The 23,790-nt window shown below is 37.4% G+C and overlaps 3 protein-coding genes across 3 annotated transcripts; 2 read left to right on the forward strand and 1 right to left on the reverse strand.

The window, feature by feature from the left end:
- The first annotated feature begins 1,107 nt into the window (after window positions 1–1,107).
- actl6a (actin-like 6A) lies at window positions 1,108–13,305 on the forward strand. The gene is made up of 14 exons (XM_074635249.1): window positions 1,108–1,302; window positions 3,611–3,687; window positions 5,483–5,657; window positions 7,412–7,512; window positions 8,074–8,171; window positions 8,319–8,413; window positions 8,747–8,853; window positions 9,340–9,429; window positions 9,562–9,623; window positions 10,290–10,404; window positions 10,545–10,625; window positions 11,353–11,448; window positions 11,651–11,737; window positions 12,588–13,305. Exons 1-14 carry the CDS (start codon window positions 1,278–1,280, stop codon window positions 12,666–12,668), a joined length of 1,290 nt encoding a protein of 429 aa, XP_074491350.1. The 5' UTR covers window positions 1,108–1,277; the 3' UTR covers window positions 12,669–13,305.
- A 248-nt stretch (window positions 13,306–13,553) lies between these two features.
- Window positions 13,554–17,280, reverse strand: mrpl47 (mitochondrial ribosomal protein L47). Its single transcript, XM_074635226.1, has 7 exons — window positions 17,114–17,280; window positions 15,149–15,297; window positions 14,995–15,055; window positions 14,810–14,906; window positions 14,530–14,660; window positions 13,996–14,091; window positions 13,554–13,855 (listed from the first exon to the last, which is right to left on the reverse strand). Exons 1-7 carry the CDS (start codon window positions 17,278–17,280, stop codon window positions 13,744–13,746), a joined length of 813 nt encoding a protein of 270 aa, XP_074491327.1. The 3' UTR covers window positions 13,554–13,743.
- Window positions 17,281–18,208: 928 nt separating this feature from the next.
- ndufb5 (NADH:ubiquinone oxidoreductase subunit B5) lies at window positions 18,209–22,139 on the forward strand. The gene is made up of 6 exons (XM_074635250.1): window positions 18,209–18,368; window positions 19,477–19,559; window positions 20,206–20,272; window positions 20,368–20,429; window positions 20,880–20,986; window positions 21,922–22,139. The coding sequence occupies exons 1-6, from the start codon at window positions 18,251–18,253 to the stop codon at window positions 22,040–22,042; spliced, it is 558 nt and encodes a 185-aa protein (XP_074491351.1). The 5' UTR covers window positions 18,209–18,250; the 3' UTR covers window positions 22,043–22,139.
- The last annotated feature ends 1,651 nt before the right edge of the window (window positions 22,140–23,790 follow it).

The following is a 23,790-nucleotide window of genomic DNA, read 5'->3' on the forward strand; positions in this document are numbered from 1 at the left end:
GTGCAAAACAGTCCACAACTACAAGGGAACAAACAAGCCTGGAAATTGGCGTACAGTGCATAACAGTGTGGATGAAGAGAGAGAAAAAAACAACAACAAAAAAAACCAAAAAAACAATGCAGTTTGAAAATCTCATACAAAATGCCATCATGCATCTCTCTACATTAAATATATACATATATATATATTTGAATTTTTCAGTTATTAATATATATTTATGTTATAACTTTTATACACTATGTCTACACAATAATACCATTAAACCAGAATAAAAATCAACGTACCTGCCCTTATTAAAGATCTTTTTCTTTTTTTTATTGAGAAATTACATTACAATATGGCATCATACAGAACAGTCCACAACTACAAGGGAACAAACAAGCCTGGAAATTGGCGTACAGTGCAAAAGAGTGTGGATGAAGAGAAAAAAACCAACAACAAAACAAACAAACAAAAACAATGCAATCTGAGAAGCACTTTGAAAATCTCATACAAAATGCCATCATGCATCTCTCTACATTAAACATATACATATATATATATTTTAATTTTTCAGTTATTAATATATATTTATGTTCTAACTTCTATACACTGTCTACACAATAATACCATTAAACCAGAATAAAAATCAACATATCTGCCCTTATTAAAGATCTTTTTCTTTTTTTTTATTGAGAAATTACATTACAATATGGCATCATACAGAACAGTCCACAACTACAAGGGAACAAACAAGCCTGGAAATTGGCGTACAGTGCATAACAGTGTGGATGAAGAGAGAGAGAAAAAAAAAAAAGTAAAAAAAAAAAAAAGTAAGGGAATGTGTGAATAGTGCTAATAGTGCTAGGGGTTCTCTGTAAAGTTAAGGTCCTCAACTAACATTGAAAGCTTCATAGCATTCTTTTTCTTCATATGTTTCAGAAATGAAAAGTAAAGACACAGCTCCTTATGAAAAACATAGAAATTTGGTTTAAAATTATTATTATTATTATTTAATATAATATATTATTATTATTATTATAATAATTCTTACCATTATAATTTAAATCTCCTGCGCTACCCTCCAGTCCAGTAGGTGGCGGTAATGCACCTATAAGCTGGTTGGCCAACCCTCAACAAACACCACAGAAGAAGAAGAAGAAGTGTGTTGCCGCTTTGTTACACGGATCCATGCTAGCCAGCTAACTCCTCTTTGTTGTGATTAACCGTTCAGCGGTTGTGATTCTGCTGTAATAACTTATATAGTAAGTTACGTTGCTGTTGAGATAACCTAGAGGATGAGTGGCGGAGTGTACGGAGGCGGTGAGTAAATTAAAATATAGTCGTAGTTATATTTATAGTTAGCTATGCTATGCTAAGCTGTGCTAACGGTTAGCTAGCTCAGTTAGGCTAAAGCTCACTTCTTCAATCGACATTTAAGAAGATGTGAATTTGTTAACTCTTAAAGTGTTGTGGTTTTGAGTTTACTTTGTTTACATAACAACCATGTAAGCCCCGGTAATGTCTAGCTAGCTAGCTAGCGAGGAAATGAATGAAAGTGGGTTGAACTCATGAACACATCCGTCTGTAACGTCGTTAGAGCTTCTTCATATGGAGATGCATGTTTTCCACTGTGGTTGAGCTTTAAGAGGGAATATTTATTATCTAGCTACATATTTTACCTCTCTGCTCATATTCACAAATCTAAGATAGATGTGTTTTAACTGAAATAACTTCTGTATTGGTCTGCTGCTCTGAATACTTTAATATGGCATGCATGCTGTTCAGGGTCTGAAGTTAATCTTTTTCCTTTACTTGCCACTGTGGCAGGTCAGTGAACATTTCTACTGGCCACTAATTTCATTCCCTGATGATAACTATCCCCTAGAATTAAAGTTACATTCAGCAACTGGGTCCTTGTGCAAGCTATAAGTAGCTTTATTACAATATCATATCATTGTAACATAGTTTATGTTAACAGATCTGATAAATACAGTTGAGCTGTTTACTGTTTATTTGTTTTGCACAATTTAAGACTATACAACATAACAAAAAATAATAATATACAGTGCAGGAAGAGGCAAAAGATCCACTGGGCTTATCTGAAGCCTCCACCCAGAGACAAGATTAATATAAAGAAATAATATGACTACATAATAGTGATAAATAATTAGGACACGATATATATAATAACAACAATAACAATACAGTAAATATATAAAAAAAAGACATGTGTGTGTGTGTTTGTGTGTGTGTTACATGGAAGTGTATAGTTAGTGTTTGTGAGGAGGATATTGATTTAAATATCTATAATGACTTCTGAACAATTGTAACCAAACAACATTGTGAGTGGGAAAAAATAAAAAACATAAAAACAGATACATGGACAACATGGGGAAGAAAGAATTGATGAAAATTAAGAAACTAAATAAAATGGGTCTTTTAAGTAGAATTTGTGTACAACTTGAAATATAAAAGTGCCACTTTGTGATTTTAATCTTCACACCACTTACTTTATTTTCTTAAGGTAGATGTTTAGGCTATTGTACAAATGACATGCCATTTAAAGTATGTTATAGACAAGTCTATTGCTTTGATATCCATTTTACTTTATAAGTTCATAATTAAAGTCATAATCAAATAACTTCCTGTTTGTCATCTAATTAACTAATTTGATTATTAGGGCTGGGCGATATGGCAAAAATCTTTTATCCCAATATAGGTAATTTCATATCTCGATAACGATATATATCACAATATAGCATGTTTTTTCTGGTAGTTCAATAAATAAATAGTCTATATGAAATAACCACATGGTATTTTATATACTCCTGTGTGAATTAAATACTTGACAAGGGAAAAGTACTGAGGTTTTTCTCATTTCTCACTTCAGTGCAAAAAGAAGATGAACAGTTTTAAGTGAAATAGAGAAATAAAAGAATAAATATAGCCTATATCACGATAGAAACAATGTAGAAATATATTTTATATTGTTTCGTCATATTGCCCAGCCCTATTGACTAATTATATCAGCACTACAAATTATCATTCAGCTTTTTTTATTTTAATACATTTTGATTGGTGGAGCGCTGTTATCAACCAATAAGACTGACGAGTACAGATACATGCTCAGAACAGGTTAAACTTCCCAGACATTTCTTTATGCTTTCCTTTGTTGGTACAAAAAGGTTATGGTGATTTTATCCTCCTGTCCCCAGCTTGTCACTTTATGGTAAAGGACGTACTCTTAGAAAAGATCACAAAAATGGTAATACCATTAATAACAATACTGGAAGAATACCAGACAAGCTTTCACAAGTTTAATGTGTGGGCTAGGCATAAATATCAGATGTATTTATTTGACATTTTGTGTGATGGTGTATAATGTGGGTTTGTGAATGTTTTTTAAGGAAGGAGGATATTTGTTTAAGGAACTGCTCCTACTCAATTCAATGGAAAATATATTGCAAAAACTAAAAATGCCATTTGTCATTTTAGAGACCTAACTTAAACTCTTATTGAGTCTTTCAAAGTGTGTACAGTATTTGTTGAGGTGGATCATTTTTTGCAGTTTAAAATGGCAAAAATAAATAAATAAATTAAATTCTTTGCACTTCTCTTATTTTTGCAGATGAGGTGGGAGCTTTGGTGTTCGACATTGGCTCATACACTGTACGAGCTGGCTACGCAGGAGAAGACTGTCCCAAGGTAAGTGGATCACTCAAATGACCTGATTAACTATGTGTCTTTTCTTCCTCTGCGTATCTTCATCTCCCCTCCCTGGGGGTTTCTCCTGTGTCGAGAAATGAGGGCTGTCACCCTGGAGACAGACGGCATGAATTGAGTTCAGATCGTTCTGGAGTGCTTGCTTGGGTTTGATTTATCAGTGCTGGAGGTGGAGATGTTGATTTGTGTAAATATAAGTTTGTTAAGAGAAATGTCAGAGATGAACACTGATGGTCATACTCTCATTCATCTATGTAATCTCTGTAATATTGTCCATGTGCAAATACCACAGTATGATATACCCTGGTCATCATCTGTAATGAGAATCGGTCTCTTTTATACTACAGTATGTGACATATGATGCTAAACCTCACCTCAACCCCCCCCCCCATCTTTTCACTTCCCTGTTTTCAGATATAATATGTTGTCTCTATACATCGTCTTCACACCATCACAATGTGACCTCATTAATGTGAGAGGTTATGACAGACAGTTACTGGTTTTGTTGAAAGAGTAGCTATGAAAGCATGCAATAGTAATCATGCTATTGGTTCTGATTAGGACTGCAACTAATGAGCTGCTCCATAGACAATGAGTTGGGAAGGATGTTATAATTGACACTGACTATGTTCAGATGCACACTAATATTCCACAATATTCTGAATTTGATACGGGTCATGTAAACGGCATATTCCGTATGGAGCATTTGCCGATTAAGACGTGGGATATGCCGATATTATTCGGATTTTAGGAGCAATCTTTAGACATGTATGCAGAGGCTTCAGAATATGCGTCTCAGTTGGGGTTTTTACGGCAGTTAGCGACATCCGGCCCCATGGCTTCTTCCCTGTTCCCTACGGCCAGCTCTGTGCGTTGTACACAAACAAACTAGCTGACACTTTGCAGAGATGCATGCCCAAAAGAAAAGCCCACATTTCTGGTCGGAAGGGGAAACACACCTACTTTTAAACATTATAAAAGACTTGGATATCAAAAGGTTTTTGGATATGTGCAAATATTGCAACGCCGACCTTTTCAAGAAGGTGGTTAAAGGAATGAAAGAGTCTGCGGTCAAACCAGGCCACCACGGCTGCATGTTAACGGGAATATTAGTGGAATATTCATTTTCATTAGCCATGTAAGCAGCTCAGTGGGAATAAGGGCAAAAAACTGAATATTTTGTGCATGGAAACATAGTCACTGAGAGCACCCAGGGGGATATTCTGAGTATATGGCTACATTTTCTGTTTCACAACTGAGAACACTACAATAGAATAAAGCTCATTTGGGTATAAAAAACAGAACAAACCCTCTGTGGGTCCACAAAATCAGCCTCCCATTCATTGTCTACGGAGCAGCTCCAGACTTTATACTCTATACTTTATACTATGATATCACAAGTTTGAGACTGCATGCTCTGATTTCTGGCTTTGAGAGAGAGTAGCTCATGTTCACAAATACTGATTGAGCTTTCCTAGGCAATGGAAATAACATATTGGAATTCTTAATGTAGGTGGTGTTCCCCTTTAAGTCAGACCTTGTTTATGCAACATGCATTAGTCAGTACAGGCCATATCATTACAGTATGAAACCAGGTACTTTTGAGCATTTCAAAACCATTGTTCTCTTCGTCAGAAGAGCATTGCCTCACCTCAAGTTTCACAGAATGGGAAATTTTTCATTCAATGTTTGGGATGGGGTTGATATCGGTAAACCAGGGCGTGTGAGAATGTGTCCTGACATATATCTTGTCCTGTTCTGTTTCGGCTTTGCTCAGGCCGACTTCCCCACGGTGATAGGTGTGACCCTTGACCGAGAGGATGGCAGCACGCCCATGGAGACGGATGGTGAAAAGACCAAGCAGAGTGGCACCACCTACTATATTGATACCAACCAGCTGAGGGTACCCAGGGAGAGCATGGAGGTCATGTCTCCGCTCAAGAATGGCATGAGTGAGTGTTGACTCATGGCGTGTGATTTTCTTTTTTTCCCATGCAAAAAATCCAGAGAACATTTTGTTTTTAACTGCCATGTTCTTGGGTTAGGGTTCGGGATTGACTAGGCTGTTTCAAAAATGTATACTGTGTTTATGCAATGCATTTACAACCCATATGAACATGCATGGGTTGTGTTGTAAGTGCATGACCCTGTTATTTGTCACGGTCTGTGACGTAAACTCCACAATGAATATTTATAATCCCGTCAGCTTGAACCACATCCATAATTAGACTCTTTTGGTCTGTCAGCCGACTTTGTAGATGAACTCGTCACAACCCTGACTGACGTATAGATGACTGCTGTTCATCATGAATATTAATGAGATTATTTGAAGACCAAGGCAACTCATTAACATGAGCTCTCCCGTCTAGTGTCCTCTAGTTGGAAGGCAAACCCCTCTTCGTCTTGGGTTTACCGCCATGTCTGCTTGACAGTGGTCTTATTATCCCATCCTTGTTTGTTCTTGTCGGTATTGTGGATGTGTTGGGCATTCAAAGACAGATGTGGGTTGCATTTCCAGAGCTCTCCTTGGTACTGAATTTGAGCAGTTATCCTAAAATAAATGACTGTAGGATCATGGATTATTTTCCCATGCTTTGGTCTGTGGCTCAGTTTCAATCTCAGATTTCCGACTTTTTTTTTCTTCTCTGCAGCGTTTTCTGTCAGTTTTGTGGTGTTTTCTCACATCTGTTCAATGTTATTTAGCTAAGCTATATTGTGTTTCTCAATTTGACAACTATTATCCAAAACTAGGGCTGAAACAGCCCATTATTTTAATTACCGACTAATCTTTTGTTTATTCTATTTATTAATCAATTATTTGTTTAGTCTTTAATATGTGAAAAGAAAAGAAAAATGGTTGTTGCAATTTCTGACCTTGAGGTTTCCAAATACTTTAAATCCAAACAACGCAAATTTATAATTATATTAAAGCCTCATATTGGTGTATTAATTTCCTCTCCATTGACCAATCCGGTAATTGACTTATTATAAGCATTTAAAGCCAAGCCCAAATTCTTTGCTATAAACACAACATTTTGTTGGTGTGTTTGATTCCTGTCACCTCAGACAGCCGATATGAAACCAGCACTTCTCCGGTGCGGTGACCTAGCTGATGAAGCTCATCGGAATCTGGTCCAGTGGAGTTTGGCTGTGAGGCTATTTAGAGACGAGTTTGACACCGATCTTAATTGCAGCAGAACAGCACCGTGGGACAACGGGCTCCCTCCGAGGGCTGACCTGGAACATCGGTGCCTGACGCTCAAATTATTATCTAAAAAAGCTCATCATCGCTCTATTTTCTCCACCATCTGACCCAGTGACGACGATGACGATGATGAAAGATACACGTTTTTTGTGACGTCGATTTTTTTTTTTTTGTAGGCCTGCAGCTATAAATATAGTAAAGACGTATCATGAGCATCTATGTGCTCAAACTTTGTCTTTGTTTGTGTACAGGGCTGTAAAGAACATATTTGTATTGTTTTCATTTTAAAACACATTTTATTTATGTTTCCACCAATAATTGCACATTATTTCCCAAAACTAGATGTGGAGTTTGAACAACTTTGGTTTTCTCATTTTAAGCACAGATGCTTGTTTGTCCTTTTGTTTTCACCTGTATAATAGCCAGAAATCAGCAGTAATCTGACAGTGATTTGACACATAACAAGCCCTGTCCTTGTTTTCTCCGCTCACCCTTTTACAGTTGAGGACTGGGACAGTTTCCAGGCCATTTTGGATCACACCTACAAGATGCACTTCAAGTCTGAACCCAGCTTGCATCCAGTGCTCATGTCAGAAGCATCGGTGAGTTTGCATTAGTCTGGATTATGTGTTTAACTTCTTCGTATTTGTCTAATATTACCGTTTGCTCTTCGTTTGACAGTAGACTCATCCATGTTTGTGGTTGGTCATATGCTGCAAACACCGCCCCTTTCATGTGAATGTGCTCATAGCCAGATTGAGAAACCCTGGGTTGACTTACCGAGTTCATAACCACCGTCGTAGGACCGCTTAGTGAGATCATGGTTGTTAGGATTAGTTAAACAGGATAATCAGAAGATACCCAGGGTATGTTGAACTCCTTTGTAGTACAGGCCTCTGGAGTCTGAACAACACTGATTGTACCGATTTATCAGCCAACAGCCAAATGCTGGAAAATGCAAAGTCCTGTTCTGCCTTTAACTTGTTAGTTAAGTATTCAGAGTAGCTGGTGTCCTTTTTGAGATGCCGTTTCTTTTTTAGAATTTGAAGTAAAGAGTTTGTTTCCTGGGCTGGTCCTCATCACCTCATGAAGCAACACAGTGGTTTGTGTTGTGCTGACAATAACCTGTTCTAAGCGTCCTATTTTCTGTTTTGTGTCCGCAGTGGAACACGCGAGCGAAACGAGAGAAACTAACAGAGCTGATGTTTGAACATTACAACATTCCCGCCTTCTTCCTCTGCAAATCTGCTGTGCTATCTGCGTATCCTTTACTAGTCCACTTCATTCAGAAAAGGATGGGAGACAAAACTTCTCATTTAACTTTCCTCTATATGTTTGATAATGTTCTCAGACAGTATTACTTCTCTTGTGAAACTGTGTTACACGTCCTTTACTCTGAGTGTCGAAGCTTTGCCAATGGGCGGTCTACAGGCTTGGTCCTGGACAGCGGAGCCACACACACGACAGCAATTCCAGTGCATGATGGCTATGTCCTGCAGCAAGGTGAACAATTATCATAAATCATTCATCATAAGTTGACGATCTACCTGCAGATTTGACTTGGTTTACATATAAACCAGGGAGGGGATACATCACCTAAGAGGAATAATAGAATATGTACAATCCTTCATTGATGCATGTGTGGTCTCCTATGATTTATGTTGCCATCTGCTGGTTGGAGCTTGCATCTCAGCCTTCTGTTACCTTTATGAACTATTGTTGGGCCAGAGTAATTTTCAGTGATTTGTCAAGTTTAAACAGAGGGTGGAGTTGCTTAAACACGGTAGATATTTACTGTGTTCCTTCAAGTCATGTGTTATTTATTCTCTCTGACAGGCATCGTCAAATCGCCCCTGGCTGGAGACTTCATGAGCATGCAGTGTAGGGAGCTTTTCCAAGAGTTAAGCGTTGAAATAATCCCCCCTTACATGATTGCATCAAAGGTAAGATAACATTTTTATAGAGAATCTCATTTCAGTGATTCTCAGGTGGAATGGTGCATTTTACGGGGAGACCCCACAGGTGAATAGGGTAGACATTTAACTAATATATATCACCATGAAACTTCCCCAGTTGATAACTTAAATTAAGACAATTTTCTTAAATATGCAAATGATGCATTATCTTATCAAATATGTGCTAATTTGTATACATTTCCAGAACAGAAATCTGAACATTGGATAAAGCCAGATTAAGAATTACTGTTTCATTTTGTTGACATATTAGAGTCAACGGTTTTCACAGAAGGAATTTTGGATATGTAGCATAACCAGATTAATGAAGAACCAGCCTGTCCGTAGCACAAGTTTGTAAATTTAACCGGAGAGATTTAACTTTACTCTTTACCATGTGTTATGTGTCTACACAGTCTGTATTTATCATCTTCCTTCATACCAGACCATGTCAACCACAGTGTTTTGACATTACAGGATGGAGTGCGAGAGGGATCACCGGCCAGCTGGAAGAAAAAGGAGAAACTACCTCAAGTCACCCGCTCATGGCACAACTACATGTGTAATGTAAGCAGCAAACCCTTAGACTCCTCTACAGTTGTTGTATCCTCTTAGTAATAAAGGAATTATTGATTTGCTTGGTATGTATTGTGTTTTTTGTTGAATGTGTGCCAACTTGTCTCTTCTTAATGTTTGCAGTGTGTGATCCAGGACTTCCAGGCATCTGTGCTGCAGGTGTCAGACTCGCCATATGATGAACAGTAAGAGAAGTATTTGCAACTTAAAGTTACTATGAGGAACTTTACCTGGTTACGAAACAGTCTCAATGTAATACTGATGTCTCTATACGACCTACATAAGTAAATGAGACCATGCAGGTCCACCAGAAACTCCTTCAGCTCAGACTCCAGCATGGCCTCCGGCAGCAACCAGCCTGACAGACCCAGATCCGGCTTCACTGCCGCCTCCGATCTGCAGTCGGAGCTCAGGCGGTAAGTGGAGAGCTCTGCACCCGGCAGCAGCGGCTTCTCCTCTGGCCTGGAGCAAAGCTTCGCCTCACTGCTCTGCTGGTCCCCGCTGGGAGCCAACATCGTCACAATGGTGCTGGAGGCCCAGGCCGTATTGCTGGTCCCGCTGGGGGGAAGGGAGGCACGGGAGAACCAGAACCAGAACTGCAGGGGGCAGACTGTCAGACCCTGCTGCATTTAAAAATAGAGGTTTTCTAAAGGGACACTGGTGCCCCGGAAACACAACCACTTTTGTCCACAGGGACTGCTAAAACACACAAAATGAAAGTTCCTCGTAGTAGCTTTAATAGGAATCTTTCTATTACGTCCTTTACTTTAAGCCCCAGCTTCAGTGGAGGTTTGTATGCTTTTTCATCCCAAAGTAAATAACTCACAAGTAACCCTCCTCTCTTTCATCAGGGTTGCTGCACAGATGCCCACAGTGCACTATGAGCTGCCCAACGGCTACAACTGTGACTTTGGGGCCGAGAGGCTGAAGATCCCAGAGGGTCTGTTTGACCCCTCTAATGCCAAGGTGTGTGTGCTTTAATGTGGAGCTGATTAACGTACTGCTCTAACTAAGGAAAGCTCTGTCATGAAAAGTTTTTTAAAATGGTGTCGCTTTTAATGCATTATGAATATGTAATACAGTGTTGTTTGTTGTGATCACTTCAGGGCCTGTCTGGGAACACCATGTTAGGAGTCGGCCACGTGGTGACGACCAGCGTGGGAATGTGCGACATCGACATCCGGCCGGTGATTATCAACATGTTTTAAACACGGGTTACAAATTTTTTGGTGTCGGAAATATATTTCCTTTTCTTTGAGACACTTGAGTTAAACTTTTATCCATCTAAATGAGGCTTCTAATTAGGATTCATTTAAAATAACTGACTGGAGATGTCTTACTTTAATATTTTTGTGGACGATGAATTTCGCCTGGAATGTAGATGAATCTAATAAAAAAATACTTGTGCTTTATTAAGGAGCAATAGTGAATATACAAAAGAGAAAGTAAGATTAGTCTCTTAAAATGAACAACTAATTGGTTTTCTTTTTAGAAAAATCAACATTTTCATTGCTTAAATTGCATACAGTAATATTATCTGTCAAAACTAAACCCATTTAGTGCATTTTAAGTACATATTACATTCTGGGTTTCAAATAAAACATTTTCTGAAATGCATACAAATAATGTCAAATTGCTTTAAAAAGGTACACATCTTATGGACCACTCCTATAAAGGTACTATAACTGTAACTGATCGAACAGTGATGATGTGTTTGAATTCAAAATTGATATTGATTAATTAATATTAATGGGTCTTGCTCCCTGGGCTTCGCGAGTCATCCACAACGAAGCTTCGATGATTTAGTAATCGAGTTACCAGAGTAACTCAAGGAATCATTCCAGCCCAAGTACTCAGCGTTGCTTTAAAAACAGAAACTCTTAATTTGCTGAACCTCTTTACTTTGTATTTCAGGGTTTATACGGCAGTGTGGTGGTGACCGGAGGAAACACGCTCATTCAGGGCTTCACAGACCGACTGAACAGAGAACTCTCTCAGAAAACCCCTCCGGTGAGTTAACACCACCACTTCCTCACACATTCTGATTAACATTATGATCTTAGGCTGTAGTTAATGAAAGACTGCAGCTACATTTGACAACATAAGTATTGATTTATGCACAATTTCTTTATGTGGTTTGATCTTTTTAACACATCACGAAACACTGCTCTATTTCCTGCCAGAGTTTAACATGTCTGTCTGTGATTTGCAGAGCATGAGGCTGAAGCTGATAGCCAACAACACTACAGTGGAGCGCCGGTTCAGTGCCTGGATAGGAGGCTCCATCCTGGCATCACTCGTAAGGACACACAGCAGTTAAAACTGTGTTATAATACGAATATATATCAACAACAGGTTTTTAATCTTTATGACAGGTAGCTCTTGAGGTGAAGAAAACTGTCTCTCACACACTAATAGGATTTAAAGCAACAACTCAGCCATCAGGTTACCACTAGCAAATGTTTTTCATAATAGGAGCAAAACATGTAGAGTTACAATGATTAATCAATTAGTTGTCAATTTTTTAATTAATCACCAACTTTTAAGACAATCGATTAATTGGTTTGAGTAACTTTTTAAGAAAACAAAGTCAAAATTCTCTGATTCCAGCTTCTTAAATGAGAATATTTTGTGGTTTCTTTACTCCTCTATGAAAGTAAACTGAATATATCTTTGAGTTGTGGACAAAACAAGACATTTGAGGACGTCATCTTGGGCTTTAGGAAACACTGATCAACATTTTCCACCATTTTCTGGCATTTTATAGACCAAACAACTAATCGATTAATCGAGAATGTAATCAACAATGAAAATAATCCTTAGTTGCAGCCCTAAAAAGGTGTCTGCAGAGAAGCACCATGGCATTCATATCCAAAGATTTTAAGGGGAAGTTTCTATTTTATCTCTGTGGTATTCCAGTAAGGAAAAACTGCTTTTTTGTAGTTTCTTTTTTTGAATAAATGCTTTTTTTGTTTAAACTTTTGACCTTTATTACCTTTAACTTGACAAAAGGGGTGGCAAAATGCATGAGAACTGTATTCATACATCCACTTTGCTTGACAGCCTGTGTGTATTCCTGTCTCTCCTAATTCTATCCTGACTTATTCAAACTAAACCTGTGTGTGTGTGTGTGTGTGTCTGTCTGCCAGGGAACCTTCCAGCAGATGTGGATCTCCAAACAGGAGTACGAAGAGGGAGGAAAGCAGTGTGTAGACAGGAAGTGCCCTTGATTTGACACCCAACCCTCTCCATCACCGTCTTTGCCACAAGCTCACGAGTCGCTCACCTCTGACCCTGGACTCAGGAACACCCACAGATGATTGCTCCTGTTTTGTATGATTTATTTTAAAACATAATTGAGTTTACCACCTGTCTGGGAGTTATTGTGAAAACAGACATAAACACCTATGAAGTAAACTGTCACTATGATGAAATGGAGTTTACGGTCCTTTGTTTATGTCATCACAGTCAGTCTGTTGCCTTCTCTTTAGATTGTTGGGAGTTTTGTGGAAACCTTGCATCTTCAAAGTTTATCATTAAATATCAGCGTGTAGGTCTTAAATCAAGTTTTTGATCACAATGTGGAAAAACGTGAGGAATTTGCTCTGCAAGGTTTCTGCAGAATACTGACAAGGTAAATGTTGGGTGACGTGTATTTGGAGGAAAAACCTTTTACAGTTTGGGGTGAATAATGTCTTCTGTTCATAAGCCTTTTCTTCTTTTTGTGTAGTAAGTAAGATCATCAGAGGTAAAGGCCAGTTAGTTCTCGCCTCTGCTTATTGGTGTCAAATAAATCTGTATTTAAGTTTCACTTTGCTTGTCATTGGCTACATATGGTCTTTTAAAAATAAAGTCTCTTTTGTTAAATGGGTGTGATGAAGTATAATAGCTCTCTTTTACGTGGTTATTTTAATTTTTCTGAGTGTTTCTTGTATTAATTACTTAGAAGACTGATCTGGTTGTTAGACATGAAAAACAGCAGGTTTACATTTTGATAACAGTATCTAATTACTGTAAAGTTGCATGAAGACATTCCTAAAAGTCACATGAAACCTTAAATATTCATCTTGCAGACTAGTAAAACATGAAGAAGAACACAGTGAGCAAAACATGTCGGTGATGTAGCATAATTTATTTTCTAGGATCAAATAACAGCTTGACAAATAGATTCATACTCAACATAGACCACCTTCAGTTATTTGACATGAGCTGACTCATTCTTGAGTATTCATATTAACTCGGCAGAGAAGGCCTTGTGTCTACTGCCAATAACTCCTTAATTGTAAAATGTGCACTTTTCAAATTTCATGATGCGGAAACTTTCATTTGAGGAAACTTCTCCTTGAGTTTGGACTGAGTTTCACTCTTTAAGCCGGCTTTCCTGGCTTTCTCTCGAAGATGCTTCTCTATGCGTAACCTGCAAGACAGAAGAATCAACATTTTGTTTTTTGCACAACATAATTCAAGGTTAAACTCCACACACATCTTTAACATCTACTAAAACATTGTTTACACTATTTAGAAAGGGCACAATATTACACGTGTGTCGTATCTTACCTTATGTGTGGTTGGACAAACTTGGGTGTGAAGAACCTCTTTCGCTTATACCGTCTGTTCATGTACCAAGGAATAGCGTATTCTTTGAAGCGATACCTGAATGAAAGAAAAAAGTACATGAGCGATGCCACTTCCCACATTTCCTTTTCTAAAGCCTGACCTTTTAGAGGTTCTGCAATCATGTTATAGACCTGCAGAAAGTCTGAATCAGCTTTGCCTACTATTGAAATCAGGACCAGGTTTGAATAATAATGATCAGTGTGTATCCTTGAGCTCTAGTTGGCCAGAAATGCTAAGAACTAACCGTGTCTTCTTTACACAAACAATATTCGTCATGCTTCCTACCTCATTTGTTCTCCCTTACATCTTGAATCTTTCCTTTCCTAGCTGCTTCCCCATGAGAGTGAAACAGCTCCATAGTGCTACTAGAGGTCATAAACTCCTCAGTGAACCTTTAAAATGTTAAGAAATCTGCATTTCCTTAAGCGTATGTGTGATATATAATGTATCTGTATATGAAGAATCTGCCCTCACCAGTAGGTGTATCCAAATATGTTCCTCCTCCAGTCTCCTGGTCTGGCTTTCTCCTGTCCTGTCTGCAGCAGTCGCAGTGCAGTCTCCCTCTCCTGCACAATCGTCTCCAGTCTGATCATCGACCGCTCAACCTGGGAGGAAGAAGATTTAGCTTAGCCACACAAGTACAAACTCTGCATCCCACCTAGTTCTGTCAAAGGTCGAGCCAAATCTGATCTGTCAAACGTAATTCCCTATTTCTACATTAATGGTGCAGATGTCACTCGAGCATCGTACCAACCTTCCTTGTTCTTTCTGGACTCGGCATCTGAACCCTTTGCCTTCTTGCTTCCTGCTCAAGTGTGAGCAGCATGTTCTTTTCTTTCAGCAGCACATACCTGAGAGAGAACGAGAGTGTTATTACACACAGCTGATAAATGTTTTATACGCTGTGAAGCACCAGTGTGATCTCTCAACAGTGCTCACCAGAGTTTGTGTAAATCTTCATTGCTCTTTGTTCTCAGTTGTTTGGCAGTCCACGGTGCCCCTACAACATTTTCAAACAATCTTCTATTATTAAAGCTACAAGCATAGACTGTGCATAGCCATAGTGGAGGCTTGAATATTATAAATATTATACCTGACTTCACGCTGGGCTCTCCCCAGTTCTCCGGGAGGTCATAGAACTCTTCCAGCCCTCTCCTGCTGACGGTTGTGTGCAGCGCTCGACACTGACCCACAGGGCTGGTGAGACTGCACCAAGACAGGGCAGCGAGCGGAGACTTTTCCCTGATGGGTGCAAAATAAATTCACAAAAACAAGACTCAAAAGGGTAATCAACTATAAATAAGGATTGGCAAACCTCTTAGTTTGAATTTGAACAAGTCATCAGCAAGCAGCAGTGAGGCACTTGTTTTAGGCAAATCCTAAATCCTAAAACAAGTGCATAATGCTACTCTTAAAATGTCTCCTCCTCCTTTCTGACCCAGAAACTGATTTTAGTGATTGCTGGTTTGTTTATTTATTTATTTGCACAACACCAAATAAAATATAAAATACTGTATTGTTATATCGTAAATGACGATGACACGTAAGGAAAGGATCATGAAGTGGCAACAGATGTGCAAAAGACCAAGAGGACTATTCTGTCAGTGTGTTTGGCTCCCATTGAGAAAGAGACATCACATTTCAGGAGCCAAATAACTACAGACAACATCAACCATGCAATCAGATGTGCTAACCCAATAATACAATTTTGTACTAAAGGAAATAAATAAATCAGCTTAGAGGTCTCCTTTTACAAATCTTTGTCAGAAAAAAAATCACCTTGACATATTCTAAAATCTAAATATAGAGTTGGTTTGTCAGATTAGTGCTCTGGTTGTAGTCTGTGATGGCTTCCTGTCTTTAAATACAACCTTCTACAACAAGGCTACGATGACCATGAAGACTATCCTGTAATTGAAAACATAATAATGCAGCTTACTGGAGAAATTGTGGAAATCAGAATGCATTGAAACATTATCATGTTTTCTGGGATTGTCCTGTCGTTCAGGATTATTGGAGAGAAATTCATGATGCCTTACAAGATATTTTCAGAAGTCATGTTCCTATGGAGTGCAAGACTTTATTTTTTGGATTTATGCCTCAAGAATGGTTGAAAAGAGACAAATATTTATTAAAGATATTGCTGGTAGCTGGTAAAAAGGCTTTTACGAGGAAGTGGTTATCACAGGAGAGCCCAACTCTGAATACATGGATGGATATTACAATGGACATTTATAAAAGGGAGAGGATAACAGCATATGTTAACCATAAACTGGAATTATTTGTGGCCTGTGGGGTCAACTATGTAACACCCCACAGGCCAGATTTTATTTTTACAAATCTATGATTGTATGATAATGAAAAGATCACTCCCTATTTGTTCATACTGTTGTTTTCAATGTTTGTTTTATGTGTATAACAAATCTTAAAATACGTCACTTTAGACAGACATGGTTGGGTTGTGAATGCATACAGGATCTGTAAATTATGTTGTCTATGTTTGTTGCAAAGTGTCAATAAAAATATAAGAAAAAAGAAAACATAATAAAGAAGACTGTCATATTCATAGTCAAAATGTAACTACCTCAATCCAGTGTCAATGGATTAACTCAGCATGTGTCTGCAGGCCAGGTGGCATAGTAAATTTAAGACTTGGAGATGTCCACCTTAATTTATTGGGACTGTTATTTATTTATTAGAATATTTTATTTTCAAATTTTTTAGTTAACCAAATATACAAAATATACAAAACACAAACAAACTCACACAAACATGGCTCCAAATCCCCTCCCTATCCCAGCCACATACAAACCTGAAAAGAACCATACTCAAAAGGAGTAGGTTAGTTAACGATCAATTAAATTAAAAAGGATAAAAGGGACTGTTATTTGTTGTATTTGATTAGATAAACTCATTTACAGAATCCACACAGACCGTTATACTGAGCAGCAGAGCCAGACTGTATACAGTCTATAGACACTCAGTGCTGTGAACACGTTGACTTTAAGGTCGCTTATATATCCTGTTTTTACACATTACAACAGCGTCTTAGCGTTACCTGTACAGGTGAGGCTGGTATTTGGTCAAAGCAGCGGAACATTGCTGAGTATTTATCGCTGAGGAGATCCTGAAGACATTATGAAACTGTTTGCAAAGAGTCAAGACGCGTCCTGCTGAAGAGGACGCTGCCATCTTTACCGTAGTCCCTCCCACAGTACCCATCATGCATCTATTCAGCTTATAGGTGCATTACCACCACCCACTGGACTGGAGGGTGGAGCAGGAGATTGCCAGGAAAAAAATAATAATAATAACATAATAAAATAAATAAAAAACTAAAAAACAATAAAATAAAAATTTATAATTATTAATAATAATAATAATTAAATTCTCTCCATTATTCCTGTTGCCCTTAGGTAATTAATTAGACGATTGTGTACTTTCTTAGATGTCTTTTCTAGCAGATTCCCCATTGTAATATTACCATCATCTACTTTTTTTATTTTTAACTATTATTTCAAAATGACAATATACATAGTAACAGCAGAAAACATTAAAACCATTTACATACAAAAAGAAGCATAGCGAAAACATAAACAAAGAACTGTGCCAAATATAAAAGGACAACAGAAATGAAACAAAAACAAAAGAAAAAAGAAAAATAAATAATAATAAAAAAGACCAAGCGACAGTATGACAATAATTTCACTTAAAAACTTTAAAGATATTGTATACATTCATTGTTTTCATTGATTTTTTGTTTTGTGAGGAATAAATTGTTGACAGATATAATTTCCATTTCTTTCATAAATACAAAGAAATTAGGCTTTTTTTTGGTAAATTTACTCCTGTCAATGTGGAACGTTGCGAGAATTAAAATTAGATTAATAAGAAAAAATGCATTACTGTCTTTGTCACTGTAATCATAGCAGCCAAATATAATATTTCTATAGTACAGTGCAAAATCTGAGAAAATGTTAACGAGTATAAAATTATTGACATCTTTCCACAACTCACATGTAAATTTACAGGACCAGAATAAATACTAACAATAATAAAAACTTCTGTAAGAAATATTTCACTGGATAGAATCTGTGGATCAAACCTGCCCTTATTAAAGATGGCGGTTTCGGCTTCACTTCCGTCATCAACCAATCAGAGCTCGTGTTGTTGAGCAGCGGTTCCCTCAGTAAAGATGGCGGGCTGGAGTGTTCTCAGGTCTGCTGCTGCTCTTGCAGCCAGACTGAGTCCTCTGAAATCTGGAAATAATGCGGCAAATCTACTCGCTCGAACAATCCCACGGGCAGATAAAGGTAAGAGACACCCTGGCTGTTTAAAAGAGAGAGAAGTTTGACCCTAAACGTGGCCTTCTCCTCTTATGACCTTGTTAGCATGCTAATAGTAGCCACCTAGCTGGTAACGTTTGTCCTGCTGTCAACAGAAAGTACTTCAGTAGGGTCTTACTTCAGTAGATACAGGGAGCTGCTCACTCTTATTTGTCAGCTAAAAACACGTTTAAACTGCACTTCTTTTCATTAATGCCAATAGTATTTGGTAGCTGGTGTAATAGTTGTTTTATAGCTGTTAAATGTCAATGTATCCCCATATAACCATGACAACAACCATCACCAGTATTAACTATACATACTGAGACACTTGTTCAGTTTACTCAGATACTTCAGCCCAATAATCAAAATCCCAGTTGGTCTAGTTTTACATCATGACCTCAATACTAGTAGCTAGTAACTTTAGCTTACTTTACCTTTTTTGTTTTACTTATATTATCTTATTTACTCATTTTACTAAATGTATCTTACTTAATTGTTATTCTATTAGGCACTGGTGCTAGAAATAGTTCTTTTTTTATTTTATACACTTGTATTTTATACTCTTGAACTTGTTGTAATTTTGTTGTATTTTTGAGCAATCTCTGGCACAAGAATTTCCTTCAGGATTAATAAAGTTCTATCTTATCTTATCTTATCTTACTATGTTGTAGGTAGGTAAATGGATACTTTTCTACTATATTGATCCCAAATTGGGAAATTATTGTGTTACAGCTGCAGGTTATCCAGGCAATGCACAGGAACAGTACAGACAATGTACATATCAACACTAGAGATAAATATCTACAGAATACACAATATTAATAATATATTAGAATGCACTATAAATATATCAGACTACTACAACTAAAATAGAAAATATAAACATAGAATAACATACTATAAACATTAACAAAGTGTGCACGTTACAATTTTAGTTTTAAAATAAAAAATTAAATGAGGTAGTAAACCGATTTGCAAATTAATATAACATTTGCAAGACTATCACGTTTGATTGTCAATGTTGCCAATAAAGCACCCACCTTTTAATTGTGAAATACACAATGACTACAGTATCCTTTGCCTTGTCTTGCAGTGGCCGTTCGTTGGGGACACGGAAAGTCAATGTTTATCGTCAAACCCACTGACTTCTATGACAGGAGATTTCTGAACTTATTGGTGAGTACTGCAACGCCATCTCATTTATTTCCTGTGATCATGACAAATGAAGGGGTTGTCCCAGCCTAAATTTGGGAGCCGTTGTAGATAATAACAATAATAATAAAGATATATAACAAGATTGATGCCAGCATAGGGCTGCACGATTTTTAAAAAATATCTAATTGCAATTATTTTGACTGATATTGCAATTAAGATATTAGAGGGAATGATAATTTTGCGGGGATCTGTTCCAAACAAAGATGTTTTCCTAGGTCTATAGAATATGATGTGTAGGCCAGGAAATCTTTGCAGCACGACAATATTTAATTTAGTGCAAGCATCAAGCACCAGCAAATCCAATGTGAACAGAATATACGGTCTAACAATTTCTCCTGTGGTTGTAGTTTCTATGACAATAATAATAATAAACTTAATTTGTATAGCACCTTTTTATACAAGGAATGCAGCTCCGAGTGCATAAGTGCTTATGAAATAGAAGCCAGTGTAATGAAATAAAAGCCATGCCTAAAATATCGACTAGTTTTGCATCAAAGTAACAATTATTACTGACATTTTGGGCTTTGTTATACTTGATCACCCCTCATGCAGAGCACCATTACAATTTTCAGTATTTCATTTTATTTTCTCATGTTTTTTTTCGCAGAAATATTACATCCTGCTGACCGGCATCCCTATGGCTGTCATTGTCACAAGTGTGAATGTCTTCATTGGTAAGTAAGGAGATCTCTTCCAAGTTTTTGGAGATTTGATGAGTAAATCAAAAGAAGCAACTTTGAATTGAACTTGTGTGATTTTTGTGGTGAAGGTGAGGCAGAGCTGGCTGAAACTCCTGAGGAATACGAACCTGAGTACTGGGAGTACTACAAGGTACGGAGCTAGCATCTTATCTCGTTTGTCCTTTCAGAAGTGTTTTGTGTCACTGATCTGAACCCTAGTCCAGGGTAGGATGGGCTCAATCTTGGATTAAATTTGGAATTCAGCATCAGTACGTGCATACCATAATCACCTTTGCCATCATGAAACCTTTGCTGAAGTGCTGAACCTTAAAGCAGCTGTTTGCCTCTAGTGAATGTTTTATGAGCATCCTGTCTGCAATATTCAGACCACAGATTTTGTAAGTTCTATAATTATAGATATTTCAGAGTGGAGCCTACGTAGATTTGTCCTGTCATTCATGTGGTAATATTTTAGAGATATGTAAAAGGATAAAATCTAATATAGTCACAATAATTGTTCAACTTCTTGATTACTTATTTTAACTGAAAAAAATCATTAAAAATACTCTTGTCTTGTGTCTCTTTTTCTCTGTAATTGCAGCACCCCATCACCAGGTTTATTTCACGGACCGTCTATGATTCCCCAGTGAAGGACTATGAAAAGATGATGGCTGCGATCCAAATAGAGAAAGAAAAGGCAGACATGAGGTGAGATTTAGTACCGGTGTGTTATGTTGTAGCTTCTTGTCACCGGAATACTGTCACATATTAAGGACAGAACACCGTTGTGAGTGATACAGGCGTATGAAGACATTTCTAACTATCCTTAAAGGTTCTCTATACAGAATTCAGTGAATTTCTATTGCCTCCGCACGGCTCTCAACATGGCGACGGCTGAGCCGGCGGCTCGTAGCTAACAGCGCTAACAGTGCAAACAACAGCAACACTGCTGACGGAGCTAACTTGGGGGTGAACTGGAGGTTGGGTGCTACGCTTCCACAACGACACCGTTGGTCGGCGTTATCAGCTGTAACTGTATGAGAACAGCCGTAGTTCCACTGAAGCATCCAGGGAGCAGTGTGACAGTTTTGTCTCAACACAACAGGTTTCATGTTGTTGAGAGGGTTGTTGTTTGTCAGAAAATCTGCTTTGCACTTAACTAAAGGTGTTGAGGAGGAAGTTTTATCCGTGGCAGTTAGGGTCTGTCATGGCCATTTGTTCAGTCATAAAACTGTCATTTTATTATTCAGTGTTAAATATATTAGATTTTTTTTGTCAAACTGAAATGAATTGTTTCTTGCACACACCAAACATGGATTAAATATGAATATATGATTTAAAAGGTAATGTTTCTTATCAAGCACACGTCCTGTGTCCCCTTGGCACTATCTTTATGTTGTCGGACTATGATGGTGCAGTTCACAACCTCCTCTGTTGCAGCAAGTTCTGCGTGAAGCATGTACTGAGCATTACAGTTAAAAGAACCCATCAAATGCTGTCAGTAGACACCTGAACACAAAGGATCGACACAACTATAAAAGGGTTTGATTCTTCTGGAGAAAGACACGTCATGATTTTTCCTCGTTTTCCATTTCTGAAGCACTATTCGCATCATTAATTCACTGCCTGTTTGTAATCAACAGACTGGCACAGCTGGAGGTGCGTCGACACATGAGGACGAAGGGAGACGGCCCGTGGTTCCAGGTGGCGACCCTCAACAAGGAGATGATTGACTACAGTCCCAAGTCAACACCTGACAACTAATCCAGACGTGTCTGCCGTCAGTACATCATGCCGATCAATCTCACTGTTTGTACATTATTTCCCTTCCTGCGTAAATAAAATATCTATATGGACTCAAGATATTTTGTCCTCCAGTGTCTCTAAAAATGTTTTTACCTTGAGTGGGTATTTAAATCTTTGTGAAGTAGGTTGCATTGCTGGGCAGAGGTAGGTAAAGTATTTCTGTGCACTAATTGCCAAGATCATGTTTTTTTTTATATCCTGAATCTGATATATCCATTTGTTTGTTTTACCCCAAATTTAATCTTAACCAGGACTGAGGCCTGCAAATTAATGGACTGCATTTATATAGTGCTTTTATCCAAAGTGCAATTGCAAGTTCGTATAGGACATTTAGCTTCAGCTTGGCGCCCTAGATACATTACATCTGTTGCATTTCTTATTCCTGTGTAACATAGATTATATTTACTGTAAAATATACCCAAAGGTTTGATGGGAGGACAAATTGAGATGTAGCCTTTTCAATACTAGAGTCTCATTTATTTTGCTCATAATAAACAGATCACACTTGTTTACTCTCATCCTCAAGGAGGTAGTCAGGCAACACATTAGAGACAATTTTGTAGGGCTGCAACAAACTACTACTACTACTACTACTACTACTACTACTAACACTACTAACTATTTTCTCGAATAATCAATTAGTTTGGTCTATAAAATGTAAAAAAAAATGTTGTCAAAGCCCAAGATGACATCCTCAAATGTCTTGTTTTGTCCACAACTCAAAGATATTCAGTTTACTGTCATAGAGGAGTAAAGAAACCAGAAAATATTCACATTTAAGAAGCTGGAATCAGAGAATTTTGACTTTTTTTCTTTCAAAATTACTCAAATCGATTATAATCAATTATCAAAATAGTTGCCAATTAATTTAATAGTTGACAACTAATCGATTAATCGTTGCAGCTCTACAATTTGCTTCATTTTATTTAGTAATTTTTGCAATTAAGGAGAGCGTCCACCTGGGGGCAGAGCTTTGCAGACAAGATGATTGTTCTTTTATTTCTAAGGTGCACAAAATGAACCTTTTGTTGTGTCCCTTTTTAAGAGTGACTTCCATCTTATTTATTATACATGCAAAATGCGACTGAGAAATAAAAAGCATATCTTTTAGATTGTCCAAAGAGATATTACTACATTCCCATATGCTATTTCGTATTGGAATCAATTTGTGGATGATACAGTATAGAAGAAGGCCTGGCTTCTACTTAGTCAATGCTTAATCACCAATAAAGTTGAGGAAAGTTTCTTTTAAACTCATTCATAAATTCTATCCAGCTAAAAAATGTTAAACAATATTTAAGAGAGACATTGATGTTAATTGTAGTTTCTGTTATGGATGTACTGAAACTGTTGTGCATTTATTTTGGCATCGCTCTATTGTGAAGATTTCTTGGCAAAACCTGTGCTTGATAATAATAATGTACTTTTATTACTGAGAATATTCATTAGAGTTTTGTGTTGCTTTGGAGGAATGTATTGTTTGGTCTATTGGAAAATAATACACAGAAAAACCTGATTAATCATATTATTATAATGGACAAATTCCATATATACATAAATGTAAATTCACAGGTAAGAATCTATGTTTTACTGCCTTTAGCAATGAGCTCAGACAATACATTCTTTCAATTCAACAATCTCTAAAACAAAAAGCAATTAAAACCATAACAGCTTGTACTGTGTTAAGAACTTCAGAAGAGTAAATA

The sequence above is a fragment of the Sebastes fasciatus genome, chromosome 5 (assembly GCF_043250625.1).
Source record: "Sebastes fasciatus isolate fSebFas1 chromosome 5, fSebFas1.pri, whole genome shotgun sequence".
NCBI lineage: Eukaryota > Metazoa > Chordata > Actinopteri > Perciformes > Sebastidae > Sebastes > Sebastes fasciatus.